Source organism: Dreissena polymorpha, chromosome 16, assembly GCF_020536995.1.
Source record: "Dreissena polymorpha isolate Duluth1 chromosome 16, UMN_Dpol_1.0, whole genome shotgun sequence".
Taxonomy (NCBI): Eukaryota; Metazoa; Mollusca; class Bivalvia; order Myida; family Dreissenidae; genus Dreissena; species Dreissena polymorpha.
Window position 1 is genome coordinate 18,235,707 of NC_068370.1, and position 14,852 is coordinate 18,250,558.

Consider the following 14,852-nt stretch of genomic DNA (forward strand, 5'->3'; position numbering starts at 1 on the left):
TTTGGGGCCAGTTAGGTCAAGGTGAAGATCTCAGTAACTAAAAATAAAATAAACAGCTTCAACTTTATAAATTGATTTTTTATGCAGGTAATGTTCTGCAATTTAGTTTTTTGGTAGTTTACATTAAGACCATGCAATAGATTGCATTTGCAGCCAGTTAGATCAATGTCAAAGTCTCTAATTCAAGTTGTTTTCATCTAATCTTCATCTAATCTTCACCAAACTTGGTCAGAAGTGGTATCTAGATGATGTCTAGGTCAAGTTTGAATATGGGTCATGCCGATTCAAAAACTAGGTCACGGGGTCACTTAGTGCGTTTTAAACATTAAACATGTCTGCTTTCTTATATAAGTAGTTTTCATCCAATCTTCTCCAAACTTGGTCAGAAGTTTTATCTAGATGATCTCTAGGCCAAGTTTGAACATGGGCCACGCAGAGCCAAAAACTAGGTCATGGGGTCACTAAGTGCGTTTTGTAACATTCAGCATGGTGTCCGCTCTCTAATTATCCCCCGCCAGAGGCGGAGGAATATTGTTTTGGCGTTGTCCGTCCATCTGTCCGGCTGTCCGTCCGTCCGGCACTTTTGTGTCCGGAGCCATATCTTGGAAGTGCTTTGGCTGATTTCATTGAAACTTCGTATGAGTATATATATGCATAAGAGGATGATGCACGCCAAATGGCATTGTACACCATCTGTTAAAAACAGAGTTATGGCCCTTTTTATCTTGAAAAAATGCTTTTTACTATAGGCACTTTTGTGTCCGGAGCCATATCTTGGAAGTGCTTTGGCGGATTTCATTGAAACTTGGTATGAGTATATATATGCATAAGAGGATGATGCACGCCAAATGGCATTGTATACCATCTGTTAAAAACAGAGTTATGGCCCTTTGTATCTTGAAAAAATGCTTTTTACTATAGTCACTTTTGTGTCCGGAGCCATATCTTGGAAGTGCTTTGGCAGATTTCATTGAAACTTGGTACGAGTATATATCCCTTGCCAGAGGTGGAGATATATTGTTTTGGCGCTGTCCGTCCGTCTGTCCGTCTGTCCGTCCCTTTTGTGTCCGGAGCCATATCTTGGAAGTGCTTTTGCGGATTTCATTGAAACTTGGTATGAGTATATATATTGATAATAGGATGATGCACGCCAAATGGCATTGTACACTATCTGATAATAACAGAGTTATGGCCCTTTGTATCTTCAAAAAAATGCTTTTTTAGTGTCAAATATAACACTTGTGTCCAGAAGTATATAGGCGGGGGATATCAATTCAACGAATTTGCTTGTTCAAGTAGTTTTCAACCGATCTTCACCAAACGTGGTCAGAAGTTTTCATCTAGATGATCTTAAGGTCAAGTTCGAACATGGGCCTTGCTGGGTCAAAAAGTAGGTCATAGGTCGGGGGTCACTTAGTGCGTTTTAAACATTGAGCATGTTATTTGCTCTCTATTTCAAGTACTTGTCATCCACTCTTCACCAAACTTGGTCAGAAAGTTTATCTAGATGATCTCTAGGCCATGTTTGAACATGGGCCATGCCGGGCCAAAACTAGGTCATGGGGTCAAGGTCACGGGTCACTTAGTGCGTTTTACACATACAGCATGATGTTCCCTATTTCAAGTACTTTTCATCTGCTCTTCATGTGGAGGTTGTCGTCAACGTCTGTGACAAAGCTCTAGTTAATTTTAACACTGAAGGTTTTTTAGACAAGTAAAAAAAGAAAAATCATGCATCCCATTGGATGTGATTACAAACTATGCGAGTGTCCTAGCTTAAAAATTAGAGATTTTAGAATATAAGAAAAGATCTATGCATTTATATTCAATTATACAGGGTTGGATGAAATAGCCAATCTGAACAACATCCATATAAGTTGATATTTTAACAGCTAAAACATTTTTTGTTGCAAGGATTAGACCAAAATCCCTGAATACCAGAGATTTGAAGTAAATTTGTGTAGTTTGTATTGAATTACTGATTATGCATATTTAAAGCAGACCTTCTGTTGGAAGATTGTGTCAAAATTGACGAGACCGCCTTGGTCAATCTGTTATAGGTACATCTTATTTCAGATGTTGCTTCATGCCACTGTCTACAGAGCCTGTCAGATTGTAAGACAAATTTAACATAAAACAACAAAGAGTCGAAAACATGTTACAGTACTGCCAGAAACAGAGTCAGAAAATTACATTTAAAAAGTTCATGTTACAAAGATGCATTTCTGACAGATTGACCAAATGTTGGACCTCATGTTCACTATGTCTGACAGGTTCTTCAGTTGGTGGAGTCTTGAAAGCAAAAATTATATTGGATGATTTTTTGTCCCCTAACATTATTTCACCACAAGGGACTTTTGATTTGTTCTTCTTCTGTTTGGTGGATTACTCTTTGCTGAGAATACATCAAAGCCTTGATTAATAAGCAATGTTTAATATTTGACACAATTTATAAACGATGAAGCTAATCAAGTGACATTTGAAGATAGCAGCCTGACTCAAGACCATGATTTTCTTGATAAAAACTTGCTTTAAATATTTCTTACCTGTTGACATGGTTGATAAATAGCTAATTTGAGATGAACAGTTTTAAGTATGGTTACAAGAAAAACAATGATGCCTCAAAATCAAAGAGGCCGTAAACGATTTTTTTTTAAAGGAAATAAAGACAACAACATATAATCGCACTGTCAAATATGTTCAAGTTTGCTGATGTGTAAGAATCGAAACACTTACAACACATATCATGGTAAAGTTCTTGAATATGTTATTGAAAATTCCTAGACAATACTTAAAAAAGCTTTAAAAAATTAATAGATTTATTCGAAATAATTGAGCCTTTCTTTGTGAAAACAGGACTTAATTCATGGCTGAAAAGTGTCGTCCCTGATAAAGATGTGTGGAATGCCCAGGCTTTTATGGGAGGACACTTTTAGCTCATGCATTAAGCCCCTTTTTCTCGAGGCATATATAATGAAAGATCAAAATTGCCTGTGACACAGCAAAAATCCCTTCCTGTCTTCTCAGTGTCCCTGTTCATTACAGACCCTTAATAGTATATGAAATACATTGATATAAACAAAATGTTGTACAATTAAATTTGCAATATGGCTTTGTTTGTTTAATGCCAAATTGTATTACCATATCTCATATATTTGGGTATAAATATGTATTTCAATCTATGTGCATTCTATATCAGGTATGATAATAAATTCATTTCGGATATAGTACATACAATGTTAACGCATGAAGTATATGCTATGACAACACATTCAATGTCAGGAACAATAACACATTCAATATGATAAAACATTAATTGACAAGTTAGATTATATACTTAGTGTCAACATATGCAATTTCAGGTATGCTATTCAATATCAAGAGATAGAACACATTCAGTGTCAGCTATTTTAAAACATTCAATGGTATTTATGATAGAACCATCTCTGTCAGGTAATGATAACATATTCAATCTCATCTATGAAAACATATTCTACATGTATGTAGAGTATTATAATACATGTATATTCAATGTCAAGATAACATATTAAGTGTCATACATAATAACACATTCTATGTCAGGTATCATATCAAATTTAATGTCGGGCATTAAAACATATTAAATGTCAAGACTGAAAACACATTCAATTTCAGGTTGATTACATATGTCACATATTGTAACATATTATATGTCAGATATGATAACATATTCAATGTCAGATATGGTAACATATTCAATGTCAGATATGGTAACATATTCTATGTCAGATATGGTAACACAATCTATGTCAGATATGGTAACATATTCAATTTCAGGTTGATTACATATTCAATGTCACATATGGTAACATATTTTATGTAAGATATAGTAACATATTCAATGTCAGATATGGTAACATATTCTGTCAGATATGGTAACATAATCTATGTCAGATATGGTAATATATTCAATGTAAGACATGGTAACATATTCTATGTCAGATATTGTAACATATTCTATGTCAGATATGGTAACAAATTCTATATCATATATGGTAATATATTTTATGTCATATATGGTAACCTATTCTATGTCAGATATGGTAACATATTCTATGTCGGATATGGTAACACATTATATGTCAGATATGGTAACATATTCTATGTCAGATATGGTAACATATTCTATGTCAGATATGGTAACATAATCTATGTCAAATATGGTAACATAATCTATGTCAAATATGGTAACATATTCTATGTCAATATGTCAGGTGTGACTATTCTTTAGATGACTGGAAGCATAAAATATTCATCGTCAGGTATGATACTATATTCTAAGTGAGGTATAATAAAATTATCGATTTCAGGTATGATAACGTATTCAATTTCAGGTATGATAACATATTTATTGTAAAGAATGATAATTCTATGCTAGTTTGATATCATATTCAATATCTGGTTTAATAACATATTTAATGTCAATGTCAAGAATGAAAGCACATTCTAAAAAAGTAAAAACCCCTACTGGGAGCTTATTGGCAATATAGTGACCATAATGGATGATGTTGGTATACAGTTTTGGGCTGCCTGGCTTGTAACTGATATGCCATTGAGCCTGATGTAGATTTTTTTTTTGTATTTTGAATATTTTTTTTTATCCTGTTACATAATAATAATTGTGCTTTGAATGTTCTATCAACAGTTAAAAGAGAACGACACTAGACAAAAATCATTCAACTTCAGATTGTACTCATCCACAATATCATAAAACTTGCAAGTATTTTATTTTATGAAATGTTCATTTTGAACTCATCTGAGCATGCTAATTGTGAATGGTAATTGTTAATAGAGGATATGTGTTTGCATTAGGGGTGAATTAGAGATTTATTTTCTCTGTAGGAAAAGGATTCAATATTCCCATGGTTTTTCCCCTTAAATAGTTTGACAAATGTATTTGGAGCATCCTTAATCTTACTGATAGCCTTGTGTTTGATTTACAGGAATCTAATAATTTTGTTGAAATAAAAATTAAAAAGCATCTTAGGAGAGATTATTTTTATGCAAAAGCAATTATATAATAATGCTGTTAATAACAATCAAATACTTTTCTTGTTATTAACTTTGAATTTGCAAATAACATATTTTTAATGAGCATGTAAATTTATTGTATTATGCAATTTTTGCTTGAATAACCAAAATAAACGTTAATTGACTAAAAATACAATGTTAAAAAATGTTTATTGAGATGCATTAAAAGAACATGTTTTATTTTTATGCCCCCCTTCGAAGAAGAGGGGGTATATTGCTTTGCTCATGTCGGTCGGTCGGTCCGTCCGTCCATCCACCAGGTGGTTGTCATACGATAACTCAAGAACGCTTGGGCCTAGGATCATGAAACTTCATAGGTACATTGATCATGACTCGCAGATGACCCCTATTGATTTTGAGGTCACTAGGTCAAAGGTCAAGGTCACGGTGACTCGAAATAGTAAAATGGTTTTTGAATGATAACTCAAGAATGCATACGCGGCCAACAGGGCACACTCTGAACAATATTACTGAAGCAACTGGTCTGTAATCCTAAATCTATAATTATCAGTCCAATGAAACATCATCCTTTTAGTAAAACACAGTGGATCAGTAAAAATATTATCAGAATATGAGATTTTTTGTATATTTTGTATATTAAATATTGTGTTAATGTTTAATTTTGTTGATTAAAATAAATATAAGCAGGACAGGGGAGGTAATACACTATTATATCTTTGTTATATACAGGGGAAACAAATGCAATAAGTTTGAATTTATTGTTACTGCATTTGCCTCCCTTGTAATATATTTAAATTTTACCAAATGTAAGGCTTAACTGCATTTCTGTAATGCATACTACTACTACTGCTGCTGCTGCTGCTACTGCAGCTGCTGCTGCTACTACTACTACTACTACTACTTCTACTACTACTACTACTACTACTACTACTACTATTACTACTATTACTACTACTACTACTACTACTACTACTACTACTACTACTACTACTACTACTACTACTCTACTACTACTACTACTACTACTACTACTACTACTACTACTACTACTACTACTACTACTACTACTACTACTACTACTACTACTACTCTACTACTGCTACTGCTACTACTACTATTACTACTTCTACTGCTACTACTACTACTGCTACTACTACTACTACTACTACTACTACTACTACTACTACTACTACTACTACTACTACTACTACTACTACACTACTACTACTACACTACTACACTACTACTACTACTACTACTACTACTACTACTACTACTACTACTACTACTACTACTACTACTACTACCACTACTTCCACCACCACCACCACCACCACCACCACCACCACCACCACCACCACCACCACCACCACCACCACCACCACCACCACCACCACAAAAAAAAAACGTATTCACACAATGGCTGCTTCTACAACTTATAGCCCATATAGGGGGGCATGCCTGTTTTACAAACAGCCCTTGTTTACATTTTACTTGTATCAAAAGAAATATAATGGGCAAACATGTGGTTGATATCATTTTAAAAGACCGTAAAAAACATTGCGGCTAATATTACCATGACTTTCAGATAGACCCCACCTGAACAAATGATAATTTTATTATGCATTAGTCTCAAGTGGTTTTAGTAGTTTTATATACTATAAAGAAGCCTTAAATTGTGATTTCAAGAACTGTTTGTGTATTGTGCAGAACCTCAATGTCTTTTGTTTTGGTATTTCCAATATCTACAAAATGGTATAATTGTAGCTTGCATCTTTAATTGTATAACTTTGATTGTCTGATAAATTGATTATATGAATGAGTCAGTTTAAAAACATATTTTATTACAGTATTTTTCCCCCCTTTTCAGATAGCCTTCAAGTTTGTGTTGCACTTTATACTTGTATCTGTACTTGTGCAACATGACTGGAAAAATATTGAGTCTCAATCGGGATATTTTACTCTACCTCCGAGTTTCAGTGTGACTATAAGACCTGGCACACATAGCGAATTAATGCCCCATATACAATAGCCCACTACACTTGTTTTTAGGAATGACGTCTGTGACATCGTCTCCCAGGTGGCCTCAACAATCAAGCATGTGGCATTCCCATTTCCGTCTGCTTTCCTTATTACCTAGGAGCCAGCAGGCAGAGCTGCTCTACTCTGCCTACACATTTGGTATGCCAATATTGAACTCCAATTGATCAGAATAAGGTGGGGAAATTAGGAATTATCTTACTCTGTCCATGACAGTTTTGCATATGCTCCATCTCTTCTTTTGAAGGATTTTGATGAGGCTTTGATCAAATGTTAAGGTCATTGAGATGCTATTCAGAAGTCAGTCAGGCATGTGTATGGTCAAGTCCACACTTAAAGGTCAAATATTCAAGATTCTGCAGGTCATGCTACTGAAAGTCAATGTTATGTGTGCAGGTGAAATGTTTGCATGTGTATTTGTATGCCTGTTCTGTATTTCTTTTGCCCTCTAAATGATGATTAGCTTAGTTGTTTCAAATGTGTTGACATTGAGGCAATTTGCTGAAGTCATGATGCAGTCTTTCCTATGCAAAGGTCAAGGTCATACTTAAAGGTCAAAAAGACCATGTTTAGGCATAAGGCTATCATTTGGATTGCTATTTTGTAAGTTATATCTATTCATGATACCATTTATGCAAGCATGAAGTTATGTGTGATCAAATCAACATTCATTATAATTCTTCTGCTCTTTGACCATAAATGCTGTTATTAAAAAAAGACAATAACTTATAAGAACATCTTTGATTTGTATGTCTGTATAAAAAAATAAGAATTCATAAAAAAATGTTTTTCATAATTATATGATATAAATCCTTTTTATTATTATTAGTTAGCTAAGTTAACATTATCCTGTCACCTTAGATGCAGATCACAGAATGGATGCCAATAACATGTTTTACACCCTGATTCATGAGGAACTTGCCAGTGGTTAGCCATAGGAAAGTCTGTTTGAAACAACACCAAAGTAAACTTTTCATTAAGCATTTACTTCAGAGGCAAAGATCCAAAGAATCTTATCCATTTCCGTGTGATTTTGACAACTTTCTTGATGTAGCCAATGAAAATGCTACTCCTAGTAAAAACTGACCAATCAGATTCAGATTCCTCCAAAGACAAACTTAACCAATCACAGCAAAGAACACAACCACAGGATAAAAGCAGATCTCAAACAAAAGTGGAGCCGATAGTTTTCCCTGAGTGGATGTGTTATTTGAGAAACTCTGCAAATAACTCTCTTCTGATAACCATAGTTCCCTCGACATTTGAAGATGTAGTTCTGTTACACAAAGGGGGTAAACGAAAGGCTGCTCCAGAAACTGAATCAGAAACTGACCATCCACACAAGGAAAGTGCTTCTCAAGTTGTACAAGTAAATAAACTAGACAAAGCTGTCAATGCTACTGAAGAGACTCTTTCTACATGCAATAATAAAACTGATCATGCTCCTGATAACATATTAGACACTGAACAACTGAGTCCTGAAGCTGTTGATAGTATTGATGGTGTGACAGGAGTTAAGAAGGCCAAGTCAAAATTGAAATTAAGAATTCCACAAGCCTCTGTCCAGTCCAAGCCTCTATCAATCCCTGTCTATATTTATGAATGTGTTACTCACAATATCTTGGATTCCCTGATCCACGCACGCGACTTCAAACTTCCGCCAGATATTTTTCAAGACATGACGTTTGACCTTGTATCAGAACACAGTGACATTTCCATGAATGCGAGCCCAAGGGTTCTTAAGAGGGTCTCTTTCAGCGTCGATAGTATAAAGGTAAATTGGCTTTATCTGGATATGTCTTGTTTTATCAAAACACAACCAATCTCACATCAACCGATAGCTCTTAACTATTTAGAAATTGTTAATTATGTTTTTCATTGTTAAATAATTGCGCATAGAGTCACTTGTTATTTTACATAGCTGAAGAATATGTTTAAAGTAATAATCTGGGGATCTTCTTAGATCATTTTGATCTCAAGTCCATGTAGTTACATATATGATTATACAAGCTCTTTTAATGACAGGAGGGTGAGGAGTCAAGTTACAGGCTGTCCAGCTGGAGGTCAAATGAACGAAGGTCAACTGAGGGGTCATCAAATGGGGAGGAGGATTTGCTATGGCAACAGTGCTCCTTCATCTCTGAGACTTTCTTCAGCACTTTTGTTAAAGGTCAGGTTAAGTGCAAACAATAAAAAATGTGCAAGAGGAGAACAATAATGTTAACTTCTAAGCAGAGTAAGAATTAATAAAAATAAATTATTTAATTTTTTTTCTTGTATACTCTCTTAGATTCACTAAGATTTCACATTCTCAGACTTCAGTATAAGAAAGGACATAGAAGACATAGGCAACAATACTTGTATTTGGTATTAAATTTCTTTGTATGGTTTTCCCTTATGTTATCAATAAATAATTCTGAATTTATAATGTCTTAAATATGCTGGTGAATGCTAAGCTAAGATTCAAACTAACAGTAAAAGCAAAGAAATACATTGATATACTTAAATATATTTCTAAGCAACATTTATATTTATATTAAACACATTTTATCATAATTTGGAATATGAACTAATAGGAAATTAAAAATCAAATGTTTTTAAAAATTTATTCACAATTTTATGAATGAGCATTTAAGAGCAAGTTCCGCAGTCCACACAGGCTTTTCTGAAACTCCACATTCAGCCTTTAAAGAAAAAATTCCATAAACACCAAAAGTTTTGTCCCTGATAAGCCCGTACAGACTGCACAGGCTAATCTTAAACAATATTTTATGCACATGAATGTACCCCTGTTTTCCCAGAGTGTCGCTCATTTAACAAAAGTCAGCTATTTTGTTTAACTTTTTAGCTCACCTGATTGCTCAGGTGAGCTTTTGTGACTGGTCTTTGTCCGTCGTCCGTCCGTCTGTCGTCCGTCCACATTTATTTGTAAACACTCTAGAGGCCACATTTATTGTCCGATCTTCATGAAACTTGGTCAAAAGCTTTGTCCAAATAAAATCTCGGTCAAGTTTGAAACTGGGTCATGCTGGGTCAAAATTTAGGTCACTAGGTAAAAAAAAAGAAAAAACTTGTAAACACTGTAGAAGTCACATTTCATGCCCAATCTTCATGTAACTTTGTCAAAATGTTTGTCTTAATGATATGTTGGTTGAGTTTAAAAGTGGTTCCGGTCAGTTGAAAAACATGGCTTCCAGTGGGCGGGGCAGTTTTCCTTATTTGGCTATAGAGAAACCTTCTAAACACTCTAGAAGGCACAATTTTTGCCCAATCATCATGAAAGTTAATCAAAATATTGGTTTTATTGATATCTCGAACGAGTTCGAAAATGGTCCATATCAGTGAAAAAACATGGCCGCCAGTGGGCGGGGCATTTTTCTCTATATGTATAAAGTGAAAACATGTGAACACTCTAGAATTCACATTTTTGGCCCAATTTTCATGAAATTTGGCTGCCAGGGCAGGGGGGGGGCAGTTTTCCTTATTTGGCTATAGAGAAACCTTGTAAACACTCTAGAAGTCACAATTTTTGCCTAATCATCATGAAAGGTGGTCAAAAAATTGGTTTTATTGATATCTCGGATGAGTTCGAAAATGGTCCAGATCGGTGAAAAACATGGCCGGCCAGTGGGCGGGGTATTTTTCTCTATATGTATATAGTGAAAACATGTTAACACTCTAGAAGTCACATTTTTGGCCCAATTTTCATGAAATTTGGTCAGAACCTTTGTTTCCTTGATATGAGAGTTGAGTTCGAAAATGGTTCCGGTCAGTTGAATAACATGGCTGCCGGGGGGGGGGGGGGGGGAGTTTTCCCTATTTTGGCCATAGAGAAACCTTGTAAACACTCTAGAAGTCACAATTTTTGGCCAATCATCATGAAAATTGGTCAAAACATTGGTTTTATTGATATCTCGGATGAGTTTGAAAATGGTCCAGATCAGTGAAAAAACATGGCTGCCAGTGGGCGGGGCATTTTTCTCTATATGTATATAGTGAAAACATGTGAACACTCTATAAGTCACATTTTTGGCCCAATTTTCATGAAACTTGGTCAAAAGATTTGTTTCCTTGATATGAGAGTTGAGTTCGAAAATGGTTCCAGTCAGTTGAATAACATGGCTGCCAGGGAAGGGGGGGGGGGCAGTTTTCCTTATTTGGCTATAGAGAAACCTTGTAAACACTTTAGAAGTCACAATTTTTGCCCAATCATCATGAAAGTTGGTCAAAACATTGGTTTTATTGATATCTCGGACGAGTTCGAAAATGGTCCAGATCGGTGATAAACATGGCCGCCAGTGGGCGGGGCATTTTTCTCTATATGTATATAGTGAAAACATGTGAACACTCTAGAAGTCACATTTTTGGCCCAATTTTCATGAAATTTAGTCAGAACATTTGTTTCCTTGATATAAGAGTTGAGTTCGAAAATGGTTCCGGTCAGTTGAATAATATGGCTGCCGGGGGGGCAGTTTTCTAGAAATCACATTTTTGGCCCAATTTTCAATGGTCAGAACATTTGTTTCCTTGATATGAGAGTTGAGTTTGAAAATGGTTCCGGTCAGTTGAATAACATGGCTGCCGGGGGGGGGGGGCAGTTTTCTCATAATTATATAGTAAAAAAAGCTTGTGAACACTCTAGAAGTCACATTTTTTGCCCAATCATCATGAAACTTGGTGAAAAGATTGGTTTTATATATATCACATAATTAATGCCATAATTATTGCCCTTAGATTGTCCAAATTTTCATTATATTATACAAAATCCTTGTAAACACTCTAGAGGTCACAATTTTGTTTCAGATTTTATGAATCTTGGTCATAATATTTATTTTTGTAAGCAAAGTTTGATGTTTGGTAAGGGGGGTCAACTCAAAATATAGATCACCAGGTCAAATCTTACAAAAACAAAATCATTCCATATGCCAGAGTTTTGGTTCAATAATGATGAAACTTGACCAGGATGTTTGTCTGGACAATATCTAGGTCAAGTTTGACGTTTGGTAAAGATTGAATGAACTGACTCCTCTCAAGTGAGCGAACTAGGGCCATCTTGGCCCTCTTGTTGTAAAAGACCAACTGGACTCTCAACCACAAAAATTGTAGGAGTGTACCTGAGTCTGCAGAAGGGCTACACCGTACACTCCCATGACGTAGATGCCGCCATTAATCAGATCTGCGAGGAGTCAATACCTCTTGAGGCCAACATGACCTCATTCCTCCACGCATCGTGTGGGCACTTCCAGCACCTCGTGAACGAGGCCAGAAAAGACCAGGAGCGTAGCCATGATGATGCCTGCACTCAGATAGCTGACGACTTTAGGTCACCCTCCATCGTCAGGTTTATGGAGGTCCAGGATGAAGCCAGGTATGGTGTTCATAATATAATTAGGGCCAAACACAATGTAAATAATTTTTAACTTACACGAAACTGAGCACCTTTGCACAGTTTCACCTCTTAACCAATATGACGCCAGCACAAAATCTTTTATTTAGAAGAGGTGCTGTATCGGAAAAAGAAGAAGATATACTTAAGTAAGAAAGTGCATGTTCATATATGAACAAAATACTGGGTTGTGTCTTGTAAGATTTTTTATTTAAATATGCAAATTTGATCTGATAACAATTACTGTATGCCTTAATCAGCATGATGAGACAGATTGTTGTGTTCAAGAAGTGGTTCCCAGCTCCAAGGTCAAGGTCACATATTAAAGGTCAAAGGTTGAATTTAAGTTTTTTCAACAGCATGGATGGATTTTGCCATAATTTGCATTGACCCAGAACCAGGTCAGTTTGTACAAAGTCAAGGTCACAATTTAAAGTCAATGGTCAAATGAAAGAAATGTGTACACCTAACTTTGTCTGGAGCATATATTGTTTCAGCATGGATAGATTGTCAGAAATGATCAGAATAATGAGACACAAGACACAAGAAATGTGTCCCAAGGTCAAATATCAATATTGAAATTCAAGGTCATAGGTCAAATATTGTTACTATCTAATAACTTAAAAAAGTGATCGGCATGATGAAACATAGTTTTGCAGTCATCAGTTGGTCCCTTGATCTAAGATCAAGATCGCAATTCAAGATTAAAGGCCAACTTTTGGACATTAGTGCTGAAGTCTATGTCTGGAGTACATGTATTACTGTGTCCAGCATGGGTGGGTTTTCAAATTGGCAAAAATTGAGACAGAGTTTCAGGTCACTAGGTCTTAGGTCAATGACACAAATCAATGTAAAAGGACAAAATATAGTATTGAGTATATGAAGGATTTTAAAATAATGTTGCAGCAGTTACAAGTGTATTGAGTGTCATACTTTATAACCAAGTCCTTAGATCAAAGGTCAAGGTGACAATTTTAGGTTAATGGTAAAATAAGAGAATCAATCAAGACTTTGTCCAATCTTATATCTAATTTTGTTTTGACAGGCATATCTTTCTGACAATGGCTCTCTGTTTAAACATGGTAATATAACTTTATTCAGCCAGAATTTTTACTTCACAAATTCTAGTTGCTTTTTTGAACAAGTAAATATTTAAATTGGTTTTGAGATAACCTTAGCCCTAATGTTTTGTGCTTTTACATTAAGTCATCAATGAAACATCTTAAAACTTCCAGTGATCTTCCGGGTGATCAAGGTCAGCAGATGCTGAGTGTCCTTGAAATTCCAAAGATGACGTGGAAGCTTGACCTTCCCTCTTTACACCTGGATATGCAGTGCAAGACGCAGCAAAACCTGCACAATCTTGTACAGAGGAAGTTCCAAGACATCGTAGGGCGCTGGTTTAGGCCGGTACCCTCTGACCCGGAGTATTATTTCTACTGTCCGGAGCCAGAGGTAAAACATGGGATTGAGAATTTCTTCTTTGTCAGGACTTGTTCACAGAATTTCAACAAACCATTATGTTTCCTGTGACATAAAGCTGTAGCGAAAAAAAGATACAAAATAGCATTAACCAGATCTCAATCACATTGCCTCTGGTCGAACAAGCTGTTGTTGTAACCACTAGGCTGAAGAAACCATTTTTAGTATCAAAATTGTCGATCTTTTGTGAATAGCTCCTTTAAATGTACACATAATTAATATGATATTGTCAATATATTATATTTATATCTAGAAACAAGGAAAAGATGTTGTTTGATTTGCATGCAATATGAATCTATATATACTCTATAAAAGTGATACAAATATTTTGAACAAAAACACACACCAAATTGCTTCTTTGTGAATATTTCTTTAAGTTTGCCTAACTTGTATGGCCTATTACTAATTAGTCAAGCAATTATAAAATGTCGCAATGGCCTCTGCATAGCGAACAGGAGATTACAATTACGATCCCCACTGTGGGAGCTGTCTAAAGATCTTTCCGAATATGCCAAGTACTGGTTCTAACCAGGAAACAGACTTGAGAGCATCTCAATAAGCCATGAACTTATAATGCATTCTAAAAAAAACACTTAAATAAATAGGTTTTAACAAAACTTATTCAAAATAGGTGTTGTATGGTTTTGGCATGTTATGTGCATAATTATGCCCCCGGATTGAATGATCGGGGGTATATAGTTTTGTTCCTGTCTTTCTGTCATTGTATGTGTCTGTCTGTCTGTCTTTGTATGTGTGTGTCTGTCCCAAAACTTTAACCTTGGTCATAACTTTTGCAATATTGACCATAGCAACTTGATATTTGGCATGCATGTGTATCTCATGGAGCTGCACATTTTGAGTGGTGAAAGGTCAAGGTCATCCTTCAAGGTCAAAGGTCAAATATATGGCTTCA

General features: G+C 35.4%; 1 protein-coding gene across 1 annotated transcript in view; it reads left to right on the forward strand.

The window, feature by feature from the left end:
- LOC127861693 (KICSTOR complex protein SZT2-like) overlaps positions 1-14,852 on the forward strand; it is a 167,356-nt gene that overhangs the window by 68,104 nt on the left and 84,400 nt on the right. Inside the window, 6 exon segments of the mRNA XM_052400377.1 lie at positions 7,084-7,135; positions 7,978-8,140; positions 8,142-8,845; positions 9,097-9,241; positions 12,178-12,439; positions 13,693-13,912. Of these exon segments, the coding sequence (XP_052256337.1) occupies positions 7,084-7,135; positions 7,978-8,140; positions 8,142-8,845; positions 9,097-9,241; positions 12,178-12,439; positions 13,693-13,912 (1,546 nt within the window).